Genomic DNA, 8654 nt, shown 5'->3' with positions numbered 1-8654 from the left:
GGTCATTTTGAGGTATCAGGACTGATGTGTAGCGTCACAGAAAATGCAGAAGATGGCGCTCCGTTGGAAATGGGCTGATTTGTCTGCTAGGAATTTTTGTCAGCAAATATCAAATAGTTGTCTTGGTGCAACACACGATTGACCATCACCTTTGTTATGTAGTTTTCCTTCTAATTTCGCCATCAACACGGATCAACACGAAGTTTTCAGACCAAACAAAGTACCGCAAAATGCATTGGGTCGCTTTCTCAGTCAGAGGCGTTCCCCCCGTGACGTGACATCAGGAATCGTCACAAACTCAAAAACAAGACTTCCTGAATATTCAGTGCGAGTCTTAAACCATAAAAAAAAGCTATATGTGGTGGAATCTAAAGGAGTTAGCCCACTATCGGTCCACCAGGTCTTATTCGTAAGGACAAAGAGCGCACAAGTCCATGAGCTGTATCTCCATCTGACGGAAGAGCAGCCTCACGGTTATCTGTCGCCTTCCTCGTTCTTGTCTCAGCCCGGTGACAGCTGCGTGCAAACCGACCTGAAAGCATCAATCACGTGTAATCTTCTTGTTTCACTGGTCCCATTAAATATGTTACTCAGGCAGTGTCGAAAGCTTTCCTTGTAAATGCATCTTATGTTCCTGAAAACATCGGAGAGATCATGGTGAAAGTGGAAAATGGCAGTTGTCCAAAAAAAATTGTATCAAGAAATAAAAGACCAATTTAAGAATAATAAATCTTTTATTGTGCATGGATTTTGTTGTTGTAGATATCATGACTACATATACACGTTAAATACATTTCTATGATTCCATTCCATTTTCCCGCCTGCAAAAGCAACATTTGGAAAGTGAACTGTTTTGTTAGCGTATCGTATAACAAATGGCCATTTTTTTTGGAATGTGTGGTCAATGAGGTATAACTGCAAAGGTTAAAATAACATAAAAACGGCTGTTTTTCCATCAATGTGCATATATATATATATATATATATATATATATATATATATATATATATATATATATATATATATATATATATATATATATATATATATATGGATTTTGATCAGGTCAGGTTTGAATGCCACACGTTGCTTTCAAAAAGATAAGACGGCGAGTTAGAGAAGAATCAAATCAACATTTTTTGTTGTTGCAAGGTGCGGGTGTATTTTTTTCCAAATTTTTTTATAGTAATATAGTTGCAATTTTCGGAATGGAGACAAGAATATGATGAAATGTTTTTGATTCCCCAGAAACCAAAACAACACAACAGATGGGGTGCAGGCGGCAACGCTTATATTATCACATAATATAAAAAATAGATTATATATATATATATATATATATATATATATATATATATATATATATATATTTGTATATTTATTTATATACTTCACACATTACCCTGGACAAGGAAGTAAAAACAAAACAAACGAACAAAAAAAGTCAAGCTAAACACGCACGAACAACATTTCTTCTCTTTACTAATGAGAAATAAAAGGTAGCAAACAACCCCCCAAACCTCCCCCCAAAAATTAAAAAAACAAACATTAAACCCTCACATGAAATTAAGTCTTCCCCAATAAGGCCTCGGAAAACACACCTTTAAATATTTCTATTTATTTTTTAAATTTATTTTGCTCAGTTTCAGCGCCGCCAACTTTTTACTTTATTTATTTCTTTTAAAAGTTTTTGTGGCGCAAAATGCCAACCCGGACTCGGTTAGCCAAGGTTTTGGTCTTCCTTTCCCTAAGGTGCAAAAAAAACAACAACAAAAAAAGAGAGAGAAGAAAAATACCAAAATCAAAAGAAAAAAAACCACCACGGAAACAACAAAAGGGAAGAAAACTGAACAAGATTTCGGGAGTCTAGCAGCTGCTGCGCCATTGTAAAATCAAGCTACATCTATCATGAATACGGGAGTAAAAAAATAGCTGGATTTGTTGTTTTGCTTTCTATTTTTCTCTCACCTTGAAAGCCAAGTCATTTTTTTGTCATCCTCTGCCTTCGTCACTGTACAAAAATAGGATTTCTCTGCTCACCGTTTTTCTTTTTTTTTTTTACATCCTTCAACATTCAGCACATTGAACAAAAAGCAAACCAAAAGTGCTCAATTATTTTCCTACAATATGTATTTTTTTTTTGTTTTGGATCGCTTTCAGGAGGATTTAGATAAAAGTCCTTTCATGTGGTCCTCGAGCCCCCACTGTGCAAAGTCGTCACCAAGTCAGGTCCCACAGATACAACCCCCCCCCCCCCCCCAAAAAAAAATCAACATGGACATGACTACAAATTTAAACCGGACAGGCAAAAAAATAATTGGGAATGTTGGGCCTTTCATGATGAGCTGAAAATGAAAACGCACTACAGTGATTGTCAGTTCGGTTTCAACTTTAAAGTTGGATGTATTTTTCTTTTTTTTTCAGTGGAATTCTGATTGATTGAAGTTGGTCCTAGTGGTGATAAACTCACATTTTTCTTTTTTTGGAATAAACAAACTTTGAAAACCGCTGCACTCAAACCTTTCGAGGTGAACCTAATTTGTTAAGGCTTTTCAAGCGTCCATCTTTCTGTGCCTCCTCCAGTCTCTGTCACAATGTTTTTGTTACCCACTGAAGCAAATCAACTACGCTATCCAGTATTTTTAGAATTGATTATAATAGGAAAAAAATCCATCAATTAATGGAACTTAAACTTAAAAAAATTACTTAAACTGAAAAAAAATGCCATTGTTTAATGAATGAGCCACGCAAGATTAATGCTAAGGGAACAATTATAAAAAGGTTTAAGTGTGAGCAACACGAAGACTGGAGCAGTCACAGAAAGGCATAAAGTCAACCTAAGTGGAATTTGTTGAAATTCCAAAGCTTGGAGGGCAAATTCGCTGAGGTTGAAAGTTTTTTTTTGCGCATTTTAGGTTTGTCCCATTTTTTTCACCCCTTAGCCCGAATTTTTTTGGCGGAGCAGTGAACGATATGCAAACTCCGGGGCCTCCTATGTCAGTGGAGGAGCGGAAAGAGGAGTAAAGTGTTAAAGGGTGGGAGGGTGGAGAGTAAAGCTGTAAGAACCGTGGTGCCCTGGCGGTGGCGCTCATTTGATGACAAAGTACTGGATAACAAACGCGATGAGGATGGCGATGACGGCGAATGCCATGAGGAGCAGGAAGGCGCACTGCTCGTCCGTCAGGCTGCGTCCAGAGGAGGTGGAGGAAGAGGAGGATGGCGAGGAGGCGGACGAGGACCTGGATGAGGAGGAGGACGCCGAAGCGGGGCCGTCTCCACCCCGCTGTACGGCGAGCGTCACGGTGGGGCTGTAAGGCCCGCTCAGCTCAGGTGCGTCCTGGCACTGGCGGATGGCACACACCCGGAAGCGGTAGTCGCTGTTGGGGTGCAGGTGCTGCACCGTGAAGCACGTGCTCGGACCTTTGTACGCCTGCCCAGGGAGGAACCAAGAGACCAGTTAGCGGCAGGGGCTAAGCTAACTGAGGAATTTCAATCAGTTAAAAAAATAATAATAATAATAATAATAATAATAATAATCACACCCACCCCAACCCCATGCCTTTTCAATTGCTGCTGTGGACTGCAAATTTCCCCATTGTGGGACGAATAAAGGTATTCTGATTAATAATAATAATAATAATAATAATAATAATAATAATAATACATTTCATTTATAAGCACCTTTTAAAACTATCAAGGTCACTTTACAGTCACAGGATAAGTTTTTCTGCAGGTGAGCAGTGGCAGCCACACGCGCGAGCGTTCAATCAACCCAGAAGTAACTCAAAGAGATGGAAAATTAGCTAGCTGTTAGCCAACAATCGTTAGCCCACAGTATCTAGTGAGATAGCCAGTCAGCTAGATAGCCAGCCAGCTAGACAGCGGATAGCTAGCTAGCTATATAACTACCTAGCCAGCCAGATAGCTAATAGCTAGCAAGTGATGATAATAATATGATGATAATAATAATAATAATAATAACAACACACCAAGTCACTGAGACAGAAGAAATACGTTAGCAAAAGTTGCTCTTCGCATACGGCCAATAATATGTAAATACAAAAAAAATAAAGACAATATCAAAAGTATTAAACAAATAAATATAAAAGGCAAAGTCATTCATGACTGTGTATATGTTGGATGTGACTGATGCATTAATGGCTGATTGCAAACTACATTCGCTGGGGTGTTCAAATACTTCTTCGCTTACTAACTACGATCCCTGCCGATACTGTAGAGTTCACAAAAAAGAAGTCCAAGATGGCGCACGAGTAGGCAAGCCAGCAAGTGTTCTCATGAGCCTTACTTTTGTTTTGTTGTGTTTGGGTTTTCTTTTGTCACTTTGTGTTGATGACGTCGTGTGGAACCGATACTTTTCAGCATTTTTGGCCACGAAATTCATCAAAGAGGAGACTGTGCTGAACAGTTGCGCCTTTTCGTCAGCACGAATATGCCAGCACCGTTTTTGATATGGGAGGAATGTCGGTGCCATTTGGCTGTAATCGCTGGACAGCTATGGGGTGATTGTGCTTTTTTGCACCAGTAATGGGCAGCATCTTCAACGGTGCTGTTGAACAGTCTGCGGCCAGATGGATGCATGGCTTGAGGAGCTCGCGATAAGAAGAAAGGAACGTTAGCGCAGGGCGCCGATGCGTATGAGGAACTGTCGCGGCTTGGAATTGAAGTGGATTTACATGAGAAAATCCCTTTTCATCAATGGATGCTACAGCTTCGTGTTTGCTTTCAACGTTTAGCTTGTAGTAGTTGTGCACATTGCACCATGACCTTCCTGATCCATCGAGAACTGCTTCATACAACAAAGAGGGTGCAGAAAGTGCTTGAGATTTAATGACTGTGTCTTTAGTGTTGGGTCACATTATTTGTTCTTTAGTTAATTTGACTTCAAGATGGCGCCGCGAGAGTGGCTGCCTTTACAGTAGTACTTGCATTTTGTTTTTCTACTTCTTCCTCTCCTTTCACTTTCATAACTTTGCTGCTGTGAAATGTACATTTCTCGACTGTGAAACTAATAAAGGCTAATCCAATCTAAGTGCTGAAACTAGATGAGGTACCACATTTTTAAAGCATGCAAATAGTCGAAATGGCTATAAATTTGGCAAAATACTGATTACGAAACATGTATTTTTTTCCTTCTGACTACCACAAATGCAGTACATCTCTCTGAGGAACATTTGCAGACGTGAGCAACAAAGCCAGATGTACACACGCCGTTTCCGCCCGCTTATTTGATCCCCTGCGACACCTGCTTCGACCATACGTCGCAGAGAACGGCAGCCGTTTTGCATAATGGGCAATTGACAGCGCGCGAGACGAATGCGAGGGGGAGCGGAAGGGCTCGCGCACCTGCTTGAAGTCCGAGTTCCCCGTCATGAACTGCAGGGTGTAGGCGACCGGGTCGCCCTTCATTGGCGACAGCGCCTCCCAGCTCACCTCGCAGGAACTGTCGTCCACGCGGTCCAGCTTGGGGGCTACGCCGGAGAAAAATGGACTCAGTTTGTTCAGAGATAAGAACGTGATGGAGAAAATGTCGCTTACCTTTGAGTGGGGCAGGGGGCGAACGCAGGGTGGTGAAGGTGTAAACAGCGGAGAAGGGCCCCGAACCCGCCTCGTTCAAGGCCTGGATGCGAAACGCGTACGAGGTAGACTCATTTAGCCTCTGCACTTTGTGGGTGTGGCAGGTTCCTTCATACAAGGAGATAAATCTGCAATGGCAAAACGCATGAAGAGCATGTCAATGGCAACCGGGGTGTGGGGGAAGCCGGAAACTGCTTTTTTTTTTAGTCAATCAATCGTTGTGCGCGGACGGAGTTTAAAACGGACAAACCTCCCATTCCTGTCCTCCATCTGCACGTGATACTGCAGGGCGTCTGAGGCGGCGGCTTTGGCCGAGCCGTCGCCCCATTTGAGCCTGAGGGTATGGTGGCTGAAGGCCGTGCACTCAAGGCGGGGCGGCTGCGGGGGTAGGGGCTTGGTCTTCAGCTTAAAGGTATGACTAAAAGGCCCAGCGCCCAAACAGTTCAGGGCCTGGATTCGGATCCTGAAAGATAAAACAGTCGCGATATTTTTGTGATGTTTGTTTTTTTTGTCTGTACAACTAAATCCTCACTGGACAAAAAAAATTACAACAACAACAACACAATAATAATATAATACATAAATACCATAATTTCCGGACTACAGAACGCACCTGATTAATAGACTCAGCCAGTACATTTTTCAAGGAAAAAACATTTGGTACAATCATGAACCGTACCTGTCTATAAACTGCATGTGCCTCAATTGAAACATGAGATGTTTCGAAAGAAATACGGTACATAGAAGAGTTTTAGTAATTGGATGTCTTTTGGATTGGATGTACCTTTATTAGTCTCGCATAATGTTTGGCAGGCGAAATGTTCGTGAGCTAAAGTGTTCATAAGCTGAGGTATCACTGTACAGGTATATTTACCATTGATGCTTAATCTGCTAAATTCTAATAACTCCATGAACAATTTGCCATATAAAGAAAATGTAATTGTTATGAACAAAAGCCCCCACCGAAAAAAAAACCTGGTGTACCTGTAGCTGGTGTCAGGTTGCAGGTTCTGGATGACGTGTTTTGTGACGGGTCCGACCGCGACGGGCTGGCGTTCGCCCAGGTCGATCAAGTAGGATGTGATCTCCGAGCCATGGTCGCAAGGGGGGTCCCAGCAGATCCCCACGCAGGTGGATGGCGAGTAGAGAGGAGGCGGCGCTGTCTGGATGCATTCGTCCTCATCTTCCATCTCCTCCTCCTCGTCCTCATCGTAATCAGGAGCACCAAACCTGCTGAGCTCAGACTCCTTCATGGCGCAGATGTTGCCGACGGCGGCGGGCACCGAGCAGGGGGTCAGGCACAAGATGGCCTCGCTGAAAGGGCCCACGCCCGCCACGTTCAGAGCCTGGGAAAGCGAAAAACCACTGTTGTCCACAAGATGGCGATACAATTAAAGGGTAGTTACCTCAAGCTTGCAACGTCATGGTTTATCAACACACTGATGAGCTCTCAGATCACAATTCTGTGCCATACACGCGCTCTCCTCGTACCTGTACCCTGCAAAAGTAATTGGTGGCAGGTAGCAGGCCCTTCATCTCATGGCCGAGGCCTGCTCCACTGTAGCAGACTTGCATGGTGCCCTCGGCGGCCCCCCACTCCAGACGAAACTCTGTCACCGGAGCCCCGTTGCAAGGTGGAGCCTGGAAAGGTGAAATGAGATTCATCATTGGTCATCGAGGTCATTCGTAATGTCACCGTAGGATGTCATGTGGGACATTTGAGAATTAAGTGGATGCATCGCATGCACATCACACACACGTGAAAAAAAAAAAAAATCTGGTTCAATTAAGTGCTCAACAATGCAAATTGTTGGGCCACGTTGACCAATTGTGGAATACTGGCAACCATTGCAAAGATGTGAAGGACTTCCCTGGCCTTTTTTATGAAAGGTGGACGGGGCCACGACTTGTGGGGAAACGTGTTGGGATGTTATTTGTGTCGGCTGACCTCCCAACTGATGACAGCGCAGCTCGGTGATTTGCACGTGATGGAAGGAGCTTTGCATTGCTCGGGGGGGCCCGGGCCGGTGGTGACGTCATAGCGTTCGGAAAGTGGCCCAAACTGTTAAAAAAAACCCATTAAAATAATGTTTTCTGACCGACAGCTGAATATAGATAAAATACATTCGACACATAATAAAAAACGCAAACCTAAAATGGTGACTCACCCCAGCCTTGTTTCCAGCCTTGACCCGGAAGCTGTAGGTCCTGCCGGGCATCAATCCCCCCACGGAGCAGTCCAACTCAGGACCTTGGTGTACCTCCCTGCTCTCCTCCGACTGCGGGCCGCTCAGCTCCACGCTGTAGCATGACACCGGGCTGCCGCCGTCCACTTGAGGTGCGGCTTTGGAAGAAAAAAGAAATGGGGTGGTGGGGGGGGTGTTTGGTTAAAAAAAAATTACAAATAAGACCAGCCAACCCCACCCCCCACGCTCCAAAAAGCAAAACGACTTACCCCAGCGTAGCTGCAATTCACGGGCTTTGGGCTTGCCGACCAATCGGGGGGTTTGGCAGGGCCCTGGTGGCACTGCGGGAGTCTGGACCTGCAGGGTCTCCGACAGCTTGCGTATGTAAGGAAGCAAGAACAATTTGATAATGAAAATTCTAAATGCAAACAAAGCTTTTTTTAGTGCTCACACAGCAAATCATTGGCACGGATTCAGGACACAGGGCTTCTTTTTCCTTTTTTTTTTGCACTGCGCTCACCCCTCCCCAAGACAAAATGCCGTGGCAAACATGCGAGCGTGATGTCAGCCGCTTGCCATCGTGAGTCATGCTTCCTTGCAAGGCCACTGGTGAATAAATGCACACGCTACACGCCGACGCACAAATTAACGAGGAGCATCTGCGTAGGAGGCTAATTCGGAATAAATAAATACATATATAAATATAAAAAGCGCCTGGGAGGTTTCATCAATTAGCAGACTGATGAGGAGTTGTCGCAGCACTCAACAAAAATCAGGCCGAATGAATAGACATTTTCATTATGTAGCTTCTTGGAAATAGATTAAGATGAATGATAATGCCGCTCATACTTCCATGCCTTGATTTACTGTAAG

The 8654-nt window shown here is 43.7% G+C and overlaps 1 protein-coding gene across 2 annotated transcripts in view; it reads right to left on the bottom strand.

Annotated features, from left to right (window-relative positions):
• Nucleotides 1-1898: 1898 nt before the first annotated feature.
• Nucleotides 1899-8654, bottom strand: part of fndc3a (fibronectin type III domain containing 3A) — a 45607-nt gene continuing 38851 nt past the window's right edge. For both annotated transcript variants that reach the window (XM_089013381.1, XM_089013382.1), the window contains 9 exons: nucleotides 8051-8156; nucleotides 7764-7939; nucleotides 7544-7657; nucleotides 7087-7236; nucleotides 6580-6941; nucleotides 5846-6058; nucleotides 5557-5723; nucleotides 5365-5489; nucleotides 1899-3430 (listed from right to left, as the gene is read on the bottom strand). In XM_089013381.1, coding sequence (XP_088869507.1) covers nucleotides 3089-3430; nucleotides 5365-5489; nucleotides 5557-5723; nucleotides 5846-6058; nucleotides 6580-6941; nucleotides 7087-7236; nucleotides 7544-7657; nucleotides 7764-7939; nucleotides 8051-8156 — 1755 coding nt within the window. In that variant the 3' untranslated portion in view covers nucleotides 1899-3088. The remainder of the gene's footprint in view (nucleotides 3431-5364; nucleotides 5490-5556; nucleotides 5724-5845; nucleotides 6059-6579; nucleotides 6942-7086; nucleotides 7237-7543; nucleotides 7658-7763; nucleotides 7940-8050; nucleotides 8157-8654) is intronic.

The sequence above is a fragment of the Hippocampus bargibanti genome, linkage group LG14, assembly GCF_051943395.1.
Source record: "Hippocampus bargibanti isolate YZ-2025 linkage group LG14, ASM5194339v1, whole genome shotgun sequence".
In the NCBI taxonomy this organism is placed as follows: Eukaryota; Metazoa; Chordata; class Actinopteri; order Syngnathiformes; family Syngnathidae; genus Hippocampus; species Hippocampus bargibanti.
Note: the sequence above shows the minus strand (reverse complement) of the source record. Positions and strands in the feature narration are given on the sequence as shown.